The following is a 15,187-nucleotide window of genomic DNA, read 5'->3' as shown; positions in this document are numbered from 1 at the left end:
TATAATCGAAACGATTGTGGTACAAAAACATTCACCCCCTGTACAGTGAGAGGACATGAAGACATTAGCTAATGAGACACATTTTGTTTTTTGAACCAGGCTGTAAACCAGTTTCTTTCTAGTGTAAAAAATGGCTTCCAGTGTTCCTGCAGCCAGCCCCAAGTGGACACTTGCAGTATTGCAATTTTTTTGCACTTGCGCATTGGCTTCATTTTTCAGGGCCAGAGGTTTCTGCTTGGGAAAAAGTAGAGGCACATGGTTACATATTTAATTTTTTTGTGGTCTATTTTTGAAGGCTGGTGTGTGCAGCTAGAATTTTGAATCCTACAATATGATTCATTTTTAAACATGTTATAGCAAACATTTATATGGTTGAAATTTCATTGTACGAGATATTCAAGACAAAAAAACGCCGAACCACATAATGACCTTTTCATTTATCATCACTTGACAATATATTATTTTTATGTGTCCATATAGAAAATATACACTTTAGAAATTAGTATCATTAGACAAACACTGACAGGATGGTAAAAGAAGACAAAACACAGCAAATAAAGCACACAAAAACTTGCCAACAAACTCAACTTTTAATATCTATCCACTTCACAGGATGCATCGATAATAGACCAGTGCTGTACCCAAAGAGGCCTTTGACCTTGTGCAAAAACCTTAATAAAATTTAAGTCAAGTTTAAATGATCATAAAATCATAGAATACTTCATTACTTTTTAAAAAGCTTTTTTAAAGTCCAAGTAGCAACAAAACACAGGATGAATGGACTCTTTGTTTATTCTCATCCAGTCTGTGAAGAGACAGTGAGAGTTGCATTGCTTTGCAGGGTGGAGATTTGAATGTGTAGCTGTTATGAATTGGCTGATTAAAAAGATGTTTGACATATCATTGATAGCATTGGTGTTTGTGTGTCTAAAATGGGTCACAGCTGTCAGATAAGGTTAAGTAAGGATTCATCTCTTCCAAACAAAAATATCTAAATAATCCTCATACTCATGTTTCTTTTTGCACCGATTGGAAAAGCATAGACCCTGTTTACACAATGCATTAACAGGTTTTCAGATACAAAGTGGTATCCTTAATGCATTTTGTGCTTAGTGAATCCTTCTTTGTTATTTTGCTTCAGAAATCTAAAGGTACTTGAAGGGTTTTTCAGCAGAATTATATTTTTAAGGACAAATTCATAACTTGAAAGTGTTTTACTTTTCCAGTCCATCCAAACAGTTCATGCATGCTGCATTATTTTTGATCACACATTGTCAAAACTATCAACCAAAACTTCCAAACTTTTAATCATGCTTGCTATTTCAAACAAGTTCATTAATTTCACTTGCTTTTGACCTTTTTTCCTTTAATAAGATAAGGGAATTTTGTTGTTAAGTAATTTTAGCGTGCTTTATCACTTGCTATATTTTCTTATCCAATCAAGCAGAATCTGCACCACTTTTCTGCCTTACTACACTTGTCTTGAGTGTTTACAGCTCTCCCATATGCTTCCTCTGCCTCTGTTTTTCTACCAGGGTGAAGAAGTTGAGGGAGACCCTGGTGGCCGTGCAGCAGTTGGATAAAAACATGAGCAGCTTGCGATCGTGGCTTTCACACATCGAGACAGAGCTGTCCAGACCAATCGTGTACGACATCTGTGATGACCAGGAGATTCAGCGGAAACTCAACCAGCAGCAGGTGAGTGGGACCACACACACACTCTCACACACATAATCATGGGGCATGCAAAGCAAATTGTCAATTTTTTAATGACCAGTTAAGTCGTATCTTGCACAAATGATACAAGGCATTTGCAGCCTTACAGGCATAAACAAGTCCTTTTTATGGGTAAAAATGGAATAACATGACTCAAACTGGAAAATGAATGACACTGAGCCACATGAGGAAATCACAGCATGACTCATGCATTCATCTCTGGCTGTTTGTTTAAAGTTAGTCTACAGTTAGTGTCAATGTCCTTCCCTCTGCCAGGGTGCTGCTCTAAATGTGGCCTGGATTGCGAGACCCTACTGACCTCCTTCTTCTCCAGAGCTGTGGAGTTAGTCAGCACGTGCATTTACTGTAATTTAGCATCTGTCTATAAACGAGGAACAACATTTGCAGAATGAATAAGTTGGATGAATATGAAGGGCTTTATTTTTATAGAGCATACAAGCAAAATCAGGGCTACTTAGGCAACACTTTATGCACTTCATATGTCAAGTTTTCTTTCTGACTGGCTTGCAGGAGCTGCAGAGGGACATAGAAAAACACAGCACAGGTGTGGCGTCAGTGCTGAACCTGTGTGAAGTCCTACTGCACGACTGTGACGCCTGCTCCACAGAGACGGAGTGCGACTCCATCCAGCAGGCAACCCGTGGGCTTGACAGACGCTGGAGGAACATCTGTGCCATGTCCATGGAGAGGAGGCTTAAGTCAGTGCCTCATACTTATCACACCATAAATTATGGTTTTATTAACCCTAAAAATTAATGTCAACTTCAGATAGTATAGCCGTATTTGATACAAATAGTATAGCCGTATTTAATAATGTCTCTATGCAGGATTGAGGAGACGTGGAGGTTGTGGCAGAGATTTCTGGATGATTACTCCAGGTTTGAGGACTGGCTGAAGACCTCGGAAAGAACAGCGGCTCTGCCCAACTCCTCTGGAGTTCTTTATACTGTTGCCAAAGAGGAGCTTAAAAAGTTTGAGGTAGGTCTGCTTCATTTATATAAGAGTAAGAGATAGCTGCTGGGCATCATTTGCTGACTGCACTCTAGGTGTATGTCATTTTGCATTGTGTATGTCTTAGTTGCAGAGTACAAACACAGAGCTAGACTTCTTTAAGTCTTTTTTAAAATGCTTGTGCATTTAATTTGACATGTCAATCATTGAATCTCTATGTTAGCTGAATAAATCTTCAGACAGAAAGTGTTCTTGCAGAATAGAGGAAATAGAGCAGAGAAAGAAAAGAGTGTCATGTTGCTTAAACTCGTCTACACTGGTCTGCTCAGCTGCTGCTGTCTGTCTCTCTGCACGTGCACATTCCTGCTCTCTGGCTCACTGACCAGGCTGCTGAGTTTGTGCCTCACTGATACACATATGTATTAGGGGTGACCACTGATAGTTGAATATTCTGCAGTTCCTTTGGATGAACCTAATTTGACCGCTCATCTCACAGTCTAACACCTACTTATGAAACAAGGATCATTCCATTCTCGCTTTGTGGGGCTGTGAAATGTCTTTTTAAAATAAATGTGCCTCTCTCCCCAAATAAATCATGACTCATGGCCTATCTTGGTATACATATCAACTTACTAATGCGATTCTGAAAATCACTCATGTACTTTGTACATGTACTGATTAATCTCCTCTGCAACATAAGAGATAAACACACAAAACTAAAACATTTGTTTCATAGTAGTGTGAAGGAATTCCTTTACTTGTGATGGGATTCACAATATCTTAAGTCCAGTTCTACCTATTTAAAATACGTTTGAATAAACTGTTTTGTACTTATTTACTCTAGTCTACTTAAAGCGATGAGGCTTCTGTAATGTAAGTTGGTGTGTCATATTGATATAAGGCCTCTATGATGCAGATTTAATAGTTGAGAAAAAGGAAGGATCAAGTTATAGAATTAAATGTTATTCCAAGCCTGAAAGACAAATGGTTCAACTGCATGGTTTATGCTGCAAGGGGATATGGCTCAATGAGTTCAAATGTATTGCATCCTGATCTTTTCATGTTTTTGTCACAGGCCTTTCAGCGGCAGGTGCAGGAGTGTCTGACACAGCTGGAGCTCATCAACAAACAGTATCGTCGTCTGGCCCGTGAAAACCGCACAGACTCCTCCTGCCGACTCAGAGAAATGGTGCATGATGGGAACAGGCGATGGGATAACTTGCAGAAGAGGGTGGCAGCCATCCTACGAAGACTCAAGGTAGCATAAAGTTGTTGTCACAGAAATAATCAGAAAACATTTTGACCTTATCCAGAGTTGTGTGAGTAATTCATAAAGAAAGCATGATGGTGTGTGTTTGTGTTTACATTTCTTCAGCACTTTATCGGTCAGAGAGAGGAGTTTGAGACGGCTCGAGACAGTATCCTGGTGTGGCTGACAGAGATGGATCTCCAGCTGACAAACATCGAGCACTTCTCTGAGTGTGACGTTCAAGCCAAGATAAAACAGCTAAGGGTGAGACAGACAGACTGCATGTTTATCTGGCCTTATATTGTACAAGTTTATATAGTATATGTAACATTTTGGAGTATGTTAACTTAATTTAGATTAAATTAAATTATATATTAATTGAAATAATAAACAGTGGAAAAAATTAAGTAACTCAGAAAATTCAGGTTTGTCTCAAAGCAAGCCCAGGATGTGTGAATAAAGCAACAAAGACCAAAAGTTAAGTTTAAATTATATGTTTTGATAAATAATATTTTTTCCAAGTAATAAACACAAACAATTTCAAACAATCAATTAACAAAAAATAAGGAAGGCCTTTAAAAAAATACAAATAAGGTTCTGTTCTTTCTTCAGATAAGTTCAGTCTTTTCAGTTCATTGTATTAATGACTTTTCCAGAGTCCGTTCAGTCCTACCCCAACTGTGGTAGTCTTCTTGGGGAAAAGGGGGGGGGCGGCGGGGGGTATAAGAGTTCATTGGGTAGCTTGGGTAGTTTGATAAGTATAGCACTTTTCTATTAAGTATTTTATCTGATACAGGATTTATTTAAAACTTAAAGTGGATATCATCCACTTCTTGACCTCTGCTGTGTCTTTCAGGCGTTCCAGCAGGAGATCTACCTGAACACGGGGAAGATCGAGCTGGTGTTCAGACAGGGTGAAGCTCTGATAGAGAAGAGTGAACCTCTGGATGCTGCCGTCATTGAGGAGGAGCTGGAGGAGCTGCAGAGATACTGCCAGGAGGTGTTTGGACGAGTCGACAGATACTACAAGAAACTCACGCGACTACCTGTGAGTGTAAATAATCAAACAACACAGAAACAATTTAGATCCCAGGTCACCAGTTCTTTAGCTCACTATACACTGATTTTTAAGCTTACACTAATATAAAACTTTGTCTGACTTACAGTATGCAAATGTGCAGGGGATCTTGTTTCCTGCTAAAGTGATGTTCACTGTGGCTGCTTTTTTTCGACATTTATTGTTCTGTGCATTGATTTGCGTAGAAATATAAATCAAAAAGCCCAGATAAAGGTGCAAACAGGTATTGCACAAGTTACCACTTAAAATGGAGCTGTATGGAAGGAGCTTACATTTTGGCAGATGACTCTAGAGTCTGTAAACAGTTTACAAAATGTACAGCTGTCCTCCTTCGCACTCCCACTCTGACATGGTGCAAACAACTTATTTCCATACGAACACCTGTCAGTGAACTGAATACATACAGTGTTGCATTTTACAGTCATCACAGAACACATGCTCACCTCACAGTACCTCACAAGCTCCCTTTGCACTTCACAGTTTCACATATTTTTACTGTGACCTTCCTACCATGTGTCCCCTGCTAACCCCCTTCTGTCCGCCTCCTTCAGCTGGCCGATGATGAGCTTGATGGCTCGGACAGAGAGCTGGACATGGAGGAAGGTGGCGATCTCTCTGAATTGCAGTGGGGTGACTCCTCCCTGCCCCGCCCATCCAGCCGGCCATCCTCTGGTACGGCTGCACTTATCCGGGCAGACCGCTCGGGACGCGACACGCCTGCCAGCGTGGACTCCATCCCGTTGGAATGGGACCACGACTACGACCTGAGCAGGGACCTGGAGAGCCCAGGAGGACGGGGGCACAGGGAGAGGAGACGAGGGCAGGAGGAGGAGGAGGAGGAATATCTGAGGACGGCGACCACAGTACTGTCAGGTCAGTGCAGCTTCTCTTTACCAGTCAGTGGATGGATAGCTTTTTACATATTTTTTTGATTTCTTAAGAATTAATATGTTTTGGTAACAACATTTTACAGGTCTGCTGGCTACTAGAAAAAAAATCTTGCATTTAAATAAAGCCAACATTCATAGAAATAAAGAGTACACATATAAAGCAAGAGAGATCAAAATAAGTAAAGATCAGACATATGAACTTACAATTTGTCGTAAGTGCCACCTTGTTGTAGATTAGCACAGATATCAAATTCAATCATTATGAGTAGTGTATGTTGTATGTCTCTTTTCCAGATGTAGTTATCCCAGAGAGCCCAGAGGCCTATATAAAACTGACCGAGAAAACACTGAAATCATCCTCTGGTAGGAAACAAAGAGTGTTACAGCCTGAGACAGGAGAGCATGTCATCAACTAAAGCTATAATACTCTGATTTTCATCACCATGAGGAAAATGCATGTCAACCTTCACAGGAATCCTTGTACTTTTTAGAACAGGAAAAGGCCATCACTGCATGCTCAAGTCCACAACTCATGTTTGTTTCATTATTCATTTCACAGCTAATATCATTTTAACCTGTCAGAACCTCACTTTAATTTCCCTTCTGCACAATTAACTCTTTATTTTTCCATTTCAGACTAATGCATGCAATCACAGCATCGGTTTAAGCCAGCAGCATGCTGAAGAAAGTGATGTCATGAAAATCACCAGCTTTTCCTGACCTTGTTGTTGCCTCCCTTCAGGTGAGCCAGGTCAGCTCGAGGCGAGTCTCAGACAGCTGGATCAGGCTCTGGATGCAGGACGGTTTCACCTGCAGCAAAGAGAGGCATCTGCCAACAGCTCCAGCCCAGACATGGACTCTACCTACATGGGCTATGTGAGTCCTAGACATTTGTTGAACAATTTTTTGTCGTATTTCATATTATTACTTAGAAACAAGAGAATATTCTGTCACCCCACAACTCTTTAAAACAATAAATGAAGCATTTTCTCAAGTCAAGAGTGAGTTTACATATATATATTGATATACCCGTCCATTTAAAATTTTAAGGCCTTAATAATCTTAATTCTCAATATTTAAGTGTCCCATAATTCTCCACCATAGATATGTTTTTGCAACATGCTGACAGAATTTAAGCAAATGTAATCCAAATAATTTCTTAATTTACATCTGATTCTCTTATTTAATGTGTTACATTTGTGTTGTGTTTTACAAAGAAAGTAGTGTGTAAAAACACACTTATTTTTCTTCCAGATGCGTCTGATGGGTGAATGTCGAGGCAGTATCGATGCAGTGAAGAGAGCGGAGGGAGAACTGACTGAGGACGAGGATGACATGCCAGGCTTAAACCCCACCAGCACAGACGCTCAGAGTGCAGGTCAGTCACACACATAGCATGAGATGCTGCAGACAGATGAACCTCTTCCTGTAAACACTGTGTGTGAAACTGATCCCTGTGTCTCCCTGTAGGTGTGATTGAGCGCTGGGAGCTGATCCAGGCTCAGTCTCTGAGCACAGAGAAACACAGGCACAAACAGAACCTGCAGCAGTGGCAGCAGCTGATCTCAGACCTGCAGACCATGAGGGCCTGGTTGGGTCAGTCTGAGGCTGAACTGAGCCAATTGCGAGGGCTGGAGGTCAGCACCGACATTCACACCATCCAGCAGAGGATCAAGAAGCTTAAGGTTGGTTTTTGTGTCTGTTTTGAGTTGAGGGAAAAGGTGTAAGCTAAATATAAAATACAAATCTTTATTTATGCAGCTAAAATCTTTTCTTTTGTTTGAAAAGTTTATTAGTTCTGCTCAAATCAACTCTTCTTCTCTGGTGGCAGAGCTAACAATTAAAGATGTATCTATTTAAAAAAAAAAGAAAAAATTTATGTTTGAGCCCCTGAGAGACACACAAACAGGATGAAGTAAGAGCTGTCCAGTCGTTGTAGGGACAGAGCCGAGAGCAACGAACCCAGAGGGACTATGACTTCACTCTCTTTTTAGAATGTAATTACTCCACAATATACTAACTAAGAGAATATATGATTTTGCTTAATTAATATTCTCAACAAAATAATAAGCGAGGATATATCTGATATCTTTAACATTAGTGCTAAGATAGTTGCTTTTTGTACCTTCAAAGTAAAACAAATTTCACAGTCTTATAGCATGTTTTATTAAGAGGCTGGTGGTTAAAGATTAATGGAGATAGAAAGGGTAAATAAATGCCACAAATTTATTTGTTTGTGCACATGTATTTGCCCTCTACACCCTATAAAAGTCAGAGCCTCACTGGGCCATCCTAATCAAACAAGTCTGGATCACCCTGAGTTCTTAGTCCAGCTGTTGCTGCCTGTAAAGCATTTGGCCAGATATTCTTAATCTATAAATAAACTCCTCTGGAGCCTGATAACCTACATCTGACATGTCACACACACCTCAGCTTGATCCTGCTGCTCTCTGGTCTGTCAGCACCTCATGCATTCCCAGCGACAGTCGAGCCTTGCTCGTGATTTAGAGTAATTTTAATTAAGCTCTTACCCCCTGAAGAGTATGCTTAAAATATACTTTTCCTATTTGATTTTTCTCCTCAGGAACTGCTGAAGGGGATGGACTCTCATAAGTCCGAGGTCCTGTCTATCAACCTGAGCAGCGCAGACTTCCTCCAATCAGAGCCTGACTCTGAGGAGGCGTGGGCACTCAGGGACGGCCTGAAGGAAATGAATGCACGTTGGGATCGACTCGGTACCTCCTTGGAGGACTGGAGGGAGGAGCTGCAGAGGGCGCTGATGCAGTGCCAGGTACTAAAATATGGAGGCACATACCATTCATATATACATTTTTCAGAAAAATGTTGCTAGAAATACATAGGTGTCCTTTTTTATTTATATGTGGTGCCTACTTTTGTATACAATATAAATTAACCTTTGTGTTCATGAATCAGGTATGCTTTTGTAGATGTCTAAATTCATTTTTTTGTGAAAATGTATGAAGCCAAACTCATATCCTTCTCTTACTCTTTATTCTTTTTTCCCCATCTTTTAGTAATCTTTAAAAAACTCAGGAATGGTTGAGTCAGTGTTAATAAAAAAAAGTGCAGAGTTTTTAAAATTTCGTAACAAGATGCTCTTTTGCTCTTTCTCTTTATCCTTTTATTCATAGCTCTCAAAATGTGGAATCATACCCTATTATTTTCAGTGTTTAGAAATCCATTTATGTTATAAGAATATTTTCTAAGACAAAAACTTCACCAGATTAAAGAAATCAACAAGACAAGTATTTGAATTTGTTGTGTCAAATGCAATCTGTACACTTAATTTATTTTCTTAATAACAAATAGTATGGGAGTGATAATTAGCATAATAAAACAGACCAATTTGATACCCGAAACACAAAGGACCTACAGAAATTTTTTATTTACAATCTCTTCTTTCAGGAGTTTCATGAGATGAGCCATGGTCTGCTGCTATGGTTGGAGAACATCGACCGCAGGAGGAACGAGGTGGTGCCCATCCCTCCTAAAGTGGATCATAAAACATTACGAGCTCATCATAAAACTCTGACGGTATGCCTCTTCAATACAAGGTTTTCCACTCCTTTAATGATACGCAGTAATTACAGTAGAAGTGGGAAAAATAAAGGATGTGTTTAAGTACTGGACTGCTGCTTTACATATCAACAGTTGATTCTACTGAAACAGAAAATGAAGGCCTGCTGTTTATTTATCAGTGTCAAAGTCCTCACTAAATAACAGAGATCAGCAAGGTCTTGTACTGAAACAATACGAAGAGCTCTGCTGTAATGATAGATCATGTTTACTCGTTTATTTTGTAGAAAATTAGAGCTAAAAATATTTTTATTAAGTAAGCAAGAAACCAGAACAAAGATAAACAAATAGTTCAATTAAAACTCTTATAACGACTAAAAGTACTCCTAAAAGTCAAACACTAAGATGGCAAAAAACACTTTGTGATCACTTTATTAGTTATACATGTTTAACTGCTCATTAATGCAAATATCAGCCAATCACGTAGCAGCAACCAGTGCATGTAGACATGGTCAAGATGATGAGCTTTAGTTCCAAACATCAGAATAGAGAAGAAAGGTGGTTAAAGAAACTTTAATCATGCCATGGTAGTTTGTGCCAGAAAGGCAGAAACTACTGCCCTGTTGATGGCAGAGGTCAGAGGATAATGACTAGACTGGTTTGAGCTGAAATAACTCAAACAACCACTCATTACAACTACGGTATGCAAAAGAGCATCTCTGCATGCAAATCACATCTGACCTCAAGGCAGAAGAGCCACAGCAGCAGAAGGTGACTCCAGGCTACACTCCTGCCAGGTTAGAACAGGAAGCTGAAGTTACGATTCACATACACTCAAAATAGGGACTATTAAGATCAAGAAAATGTTGCCTGGACTGATGAGTCTCCATTTCTGCTGTGGCATTCAAATGGCAGGACCAGAATTTGGCACATTCAGAGTCACTTAAATTACCTTTCTTTCCTGTTTTGATCACCATTTTGAACCTTAGCAGATCATCTTGGCCATGTCTAAATGCCTTCATGCATTGGTTGTTGCCATGTTTTTGGCTAATTAGATATTTGCATTAATGAGCATTTGAACAGGTATACTTAATGCATGGTCAGCAACTGTACAGTATATTTAACAATATACAGTCATGTGATTCACTGCGGGCAGTTTCTAAACTCAAAAACATACAAATATTAAGTAGCATAACAAAAATATACAAAACTTAACATTTTTACTGTGCTGCTTTCTAAATAACTGAATCTTTTACAAAAGATTAAAGTTTTTCCTTTTTTGAGAATAAAGGCACCTCTACAAACTTCTCTTAAAATCCTTTCTGGTATTTTTGTTGACTTTTTTAGTGCTACCAACTATAAAACTAATTGCTGCCTTTTATGCAATTATGTAATTGCACAGTCTGACATTGTGATTGCAATAGCAATTGAGATTGCGATGAGATCAACTGTCCCGCACTACCGGAGACTGCTATCTGTTTTGGGCCCTTGGGACTTCTACAGCACTACCAGGGCTCATGGCATCCTTACTACCAATCCTGACAGTACCCTAGGCTGTGCTTAGTTGCCACATCCACCCATTACTGAGCTCTAAAGGTGTGGAGATTGTTATTTTTTTCAACAGATTATTGTCCCACACCCCTGGTAATATACAAGGTCATCCAGAGCACCACCGATGGTGCCCTCAGGTGACCCAAACATGCCTAAAAGTTCTGCACAGTACTGTAAATATAACAAAGATTAAAATGTTAAATTAGAACAGGCAAAATTTACCCTAAAAATTTGTTAAAATGGCTTATTAAAAAGCCACTTAGCACAACATACTTACAGCATATGGCTGGTTATTATGAGTCTATATCTGTTTGCAGTTTCTGGCTGTGAAATTTTCTTTCATGTCTCTGATGTTTGCTCAGTGTTGCACAGTGTTTTGTTAATGGTGGATTAATGCAGGAAGAACAGTTTTCTGAATTGGCACTGTACAGATAAAGACTAAATGGTTGATTTGGACTTGCTGTTTTAAGATAAAACCACAAGAATAACATCCAGCTTTTTCAGAACAAAGATATTCAACATGACTCATCCGTTTTTTTCCCCACAGCAAATCAAGCGTGAGCTGCTGGACTCGCAGCACAAAGTGTCGTCTCTTCAGGAGCTCTCGGCTCAGCTTCTCGTCAACACCAAGCCTCAGACTGTGACACAGCAGCAAGTCTCCGAGCAGGTCTGGGATCAGGGTAGTGAGTGCCTGGAGGCTCAAGAGAAGGTTCATGTGATCCTGAACAGACTGAGACTGCTCCTGCGGGAGGTCAGCTCCGACCTGGAGGAGCTGGAGAGGAGACTGGAGTCTGTGGACACCCGACAGGTCAGAGAATAATGAGTGAATAACTGCATTATAGTGGTTATTTCTACATCTTAATAATATACTGATTGCTGATGTATGGATTTCTTTATAGGATTGTTTACCGCCGCCTGTTGGGAAAATAGAAACGTGTGGATCAGCTGCTCCTGTGGCAGAGGCGTCCGTCCAAAGTCGCAAACGATTGGTAATGCTCTCCCTCATGATGTCCAGCAGGGGAGGCTTAAACCTTCTGCTCTAATGCTAAAAGAACACAATCACAGTCTGCCTACCTTCTTCTCCCCAACTAGACAGCTTATGAAGGGACCCACACTGCAACCCCTGTTTTTTGATTTGGATAGAAATATTTGTCCTTATTTCAATCGCTCTGCTAACATGTACACAGATTTGTTGCTGCCCCCCACCCCTTCCTTTTTTTACAATGTTTTTGCTGCCCACATCATGTTAATCTACCAAAAAATGTACAAGAAAACCTGGCTTTTCATTCCACATAATAAAATAGTGTCTTATTTTCAGTTAATTTGAAATTCAAAAGAGAAATCGGTTCTCTGTCTGGTTATTATTCACTCTGTCAGCTTCTTTTAACTTAACTTTGGTAGATTTAGTGTTGAGAAGCCAGATTTCTTGGTTCTGAAAGTCAATCACTCGTCATTGATTGCGTTGCTGCTCTTTGGTTGACGATGATTCCTTCTCTTAGCGATGTTATGGCTCTTTATGTTATTTGTTTTTTCTCTCATCTGAAGCTTTGTCTTGATTTGCCCTTGACTGAAACATTCTTTTTCTTTCTTTTACCCCTCCCTGCTCATTGCGTGGTTCAGCCCCGAGGCAAAAGTAGTCAGGCCCACGCAGGACACCCTGAGAGCGGCCAACGCCACAGGTACCTCAATCCTGGACTCTAGAAACACCGGACGATGATGGAACTGAAGATATGAACAGAGAACAACATGATTCTTATGATTCAACACATTTTAATTCTAATGATTTAACCACAATCAGTTTTACTGACTGTAAAACAAATCAGATTATTTGAACTGTTTGGGCGTCTTTATTTAATTTCAGGCTGTAATCCTGCGTTCCATGATCGTCCTTTCTTCTAGAGACCTTATGAGCTCTTAAATGAGTGGGGAATCGCCTTCATCAGGCCGCTCCCCTCCTCCTTTAAATGTTTTATTTTCACTGCTTCTCTTTGCCCTGCTGCTTTCTGTATGGCATCATGAAATACTGCCGTGTCATACTTTATTTCACCTCTCCTGTTTCAGAGTGACTGTAATACTGTCGTTGGCCACTAGATGGCAATATTTCACCCCTTCTTGTTTTCTTTCTCACGCTTCCTTCCTTCCTTTTCCATTCTCCTTTAAAGCAGGATGTGATGCAAAAACTCCTGCAAGTTTTTTGTTTTTCTTAACTCCCACTTTCTTTCCTTTGTTTTTCCTTTCCAGACCCTTTAATCTCTGTCATTTCTGATTAACTTTCTGCTGTAAGATTTTCCTGAATCAACAGTCATAACAGAGGCCTGTTGAAGCCCAGGCCTAAATAGTCTTATCATGAGTGTTGTGTCAGAAATAACGTCTCTGTTTCCCCCTGATAGCATCCTTTTAATGAGGAGCAGGGACTCCCACATACACACTGATGAGCTGCAGTGAATGAGGGTTAAATGAAATATGCTGCAGAGCGAACGGCTGGAGGAGTGTCAGTGTGTTTGACCCTCCTGCAGCCGGAGTGAAGATGAGTTGCAGTGAGAACTTGCCTCCTCTTCGTTCTTGGCTCGGGGGAGTGGAAACCTCCAGAGAGGCCCCTGCATGTGTGTCTGGAATGAGACGTGACATTGAACTCTCACATACTCGGCTCTAAAGACAGAGTGCTTCCCCTCACCAGATACAGCCTGCTATCTATGAATGCCTGTGGTTGATTCCTTCTTTTTTTAGTGTGTTTGTGCCTGTTTGGTGTGAGTGTACGTGTGTGCAGATCTACTGTACGTGTCTCTGTTATTGTCACTGTTTTAACCCCCAGTGTTGACTTGTTGGATGTTTTTTGCTGCAGTATGCCACTTCTGCATTTCTTCCTGTCAAATATTTGAGTTATTCTTCTTTCCTACCTTTTTTGTTGTTTAATCCACTTAAATTGTCAGAACTGAAGGACTCTTTACCACTTCAGATTATTGGTTAATCTTATTATTTTCTAAGTTTAGAGTAGTGTATGAAAAGGCAGAAAAAAACATGGCAAAACCTTGAGTCTTAGCCAGCATAATTTAAAGTTAAAAAGTTTTATTTCACTTAATAAAAGCCACATTTGCCTGCCGAGTACAGATTAGCATCTTCTTTCAAGATATAAAAGGTAACAAATAGGCCTTGAACTACTTGTAACAAGGAAAAATATCAATACTGTTGCAACAAGTAAATTTTACTCGAATGTCTTTGAATCAGAGGCAGATTTTACCATTAGGGAAAGGTAGGCAATCGCCTTGGGGTCCAGACTAGGGGCCCTATGAAGACATAATTACCTTAACCCCTCTCCTGCACCAGCTTGCATTCTGGCCATTTGAAATTTTAAGAACTTAACACTCATTAAAGTGAAAAATATGAAGTAAACTTTGTGATGTTATAAACTATTAGAAAAAGGAGAATCTATAGATTCTAATTAAACTCACAGTGTTTGCTGCCTGTCGTCTCTGTCATATAGTAGTTGGAAAATCAGTAAAATCCTGTTGATCCTTGTATCCAGTTGAACATAAGGGTTCAACAAACAAAAGCAGAAACTTCATTTGGTCCCAAAAACATGCTAACTTGAAAAATTGTCCATAAAAGACAAATACTGCTAATCTTCAACACTACATATTGTATTTTTGGTTGTCTGTCATGTCTGACAGGGCGGTTTACTTATGAAAGTTTACACTCTCTGTCTCGTAGACTGTAAGAAAAAAATCAGCGGACCCATATGATCCTGTGGGAGGTTTCAGTTTGTAAAGCATTACTGGAAGGGAAAAAAGTAAAAGAATGAACATTTTTTTCCTTGGTCTTTCTTTCCTTTTTTGTTTTTAAAAATTGAAATAAACATCCAAACTTAGTATTCGTAAAGCTCTGATGTTATGGTCACCAAATGTTCATTTAGAGCAGTGATACTCAACGCGTGGCTCGTTTTGTGATGATTTGTGGCTCTTTTATGTCTTAATTTTTAATATTATTCCCCAGAAAACCTTAAAAATGGAAACTTTGACCTAAAAAAAAATATCCATTGCAAGTCACAATTAATCAGTTTGTTTTCCACAGTTATAAAGTAGGTTTAATGGTGAAACTTAATTGTCAACCTTTATTTTTTCTCTGTATATTTTCATTGCCCTTATTTGCAATTTTTGGTCCCTTTTTTATTTTATTTTATTTTTTTTTACATTTTTT

General features: G+C 39.5%; 1 protein-coding gene across 1 annotated transcript in view; it reads left to right on the top strand.

Moving 5' to 3' along the window:
- The window catches only part of syne1a (spectrin repeat containing, nuclear envelope 1a), a 185,856-nt gene that overhangs the window by 168,040 nt on the left and 2,629 nt on the right, over positions 1–15,187 (top strand). Inside the window, exons 128-143 of the mRNA XM_041806166.1 lie at positions 1,536–1,698; positions 2,248–2,435; positions 2,565–2,715; positions 3,764–3,946; positions 4,064–4,201; positions 4,794–4,985; positions 5,567–5,888; positions 6,200–6,268; positions 6,648–6,781; positions 7,160–7,283; positions 7,376–7,590; positions 8,490–8,696; positions 9,332–9,460; positions 11,541–11,801; positions 11,893–11,982; positions 12,614–12,672. Of these exons, the coding sequence (XP_041662100.1) occupies positions 1,536–1,698; positions 2,248–2,435; positions 2,565–2,715; positions 3,764–3,946; positions 4,064–4,201; positions 4,794–4,985; positions 5,567–5,888; positions 6,200–6,268; positions 6,648–6,781; positions 7,160–7,283; positions 7,376–7,590; positions 8,490–8,696; positions 9,332–9,460; positions 11,541–11,801; positions 11,893–11,982; positions 12,614–12,672 (2,625 nt within the window). The remainder of the gene's footprint in view (positions 1–1,535; positions 1,699–2,247; positions 2,436–2,564; positions 2,716–3,763; positions 3,947–4,063; positions 4,202–4,793; positions 4,986–5,566; positions 5,889–6,199; positions 6,269–6,647; positions 6,782–7,159; positions 7,284–7,375; positions 7,591–8,489; positions 8,697–9,331; positions 9,461–11,540; positions 11,802–11,892; positions 11,983–12,613; positions 12,673–15,187) is intronic.

Source organism: Cheilinus undulatus, linkage group 14 (assembly GCF_018320785.1).
Source record: "Cheilinus undulatus linkage group 14, ASM1832078v1, whole genome shotgun sequence".
Taxonomy (NCBI): Eukaryota; Metazoa; Chordata; class Actinopteri; order Labriformes; family Labridae; genus Cheilinus; species Cheilinus undulatus.
Note: the sequence above shows the minus strand (reverse complement) of the source record. Positions and strands in the feature narration are given on the sequence as shown.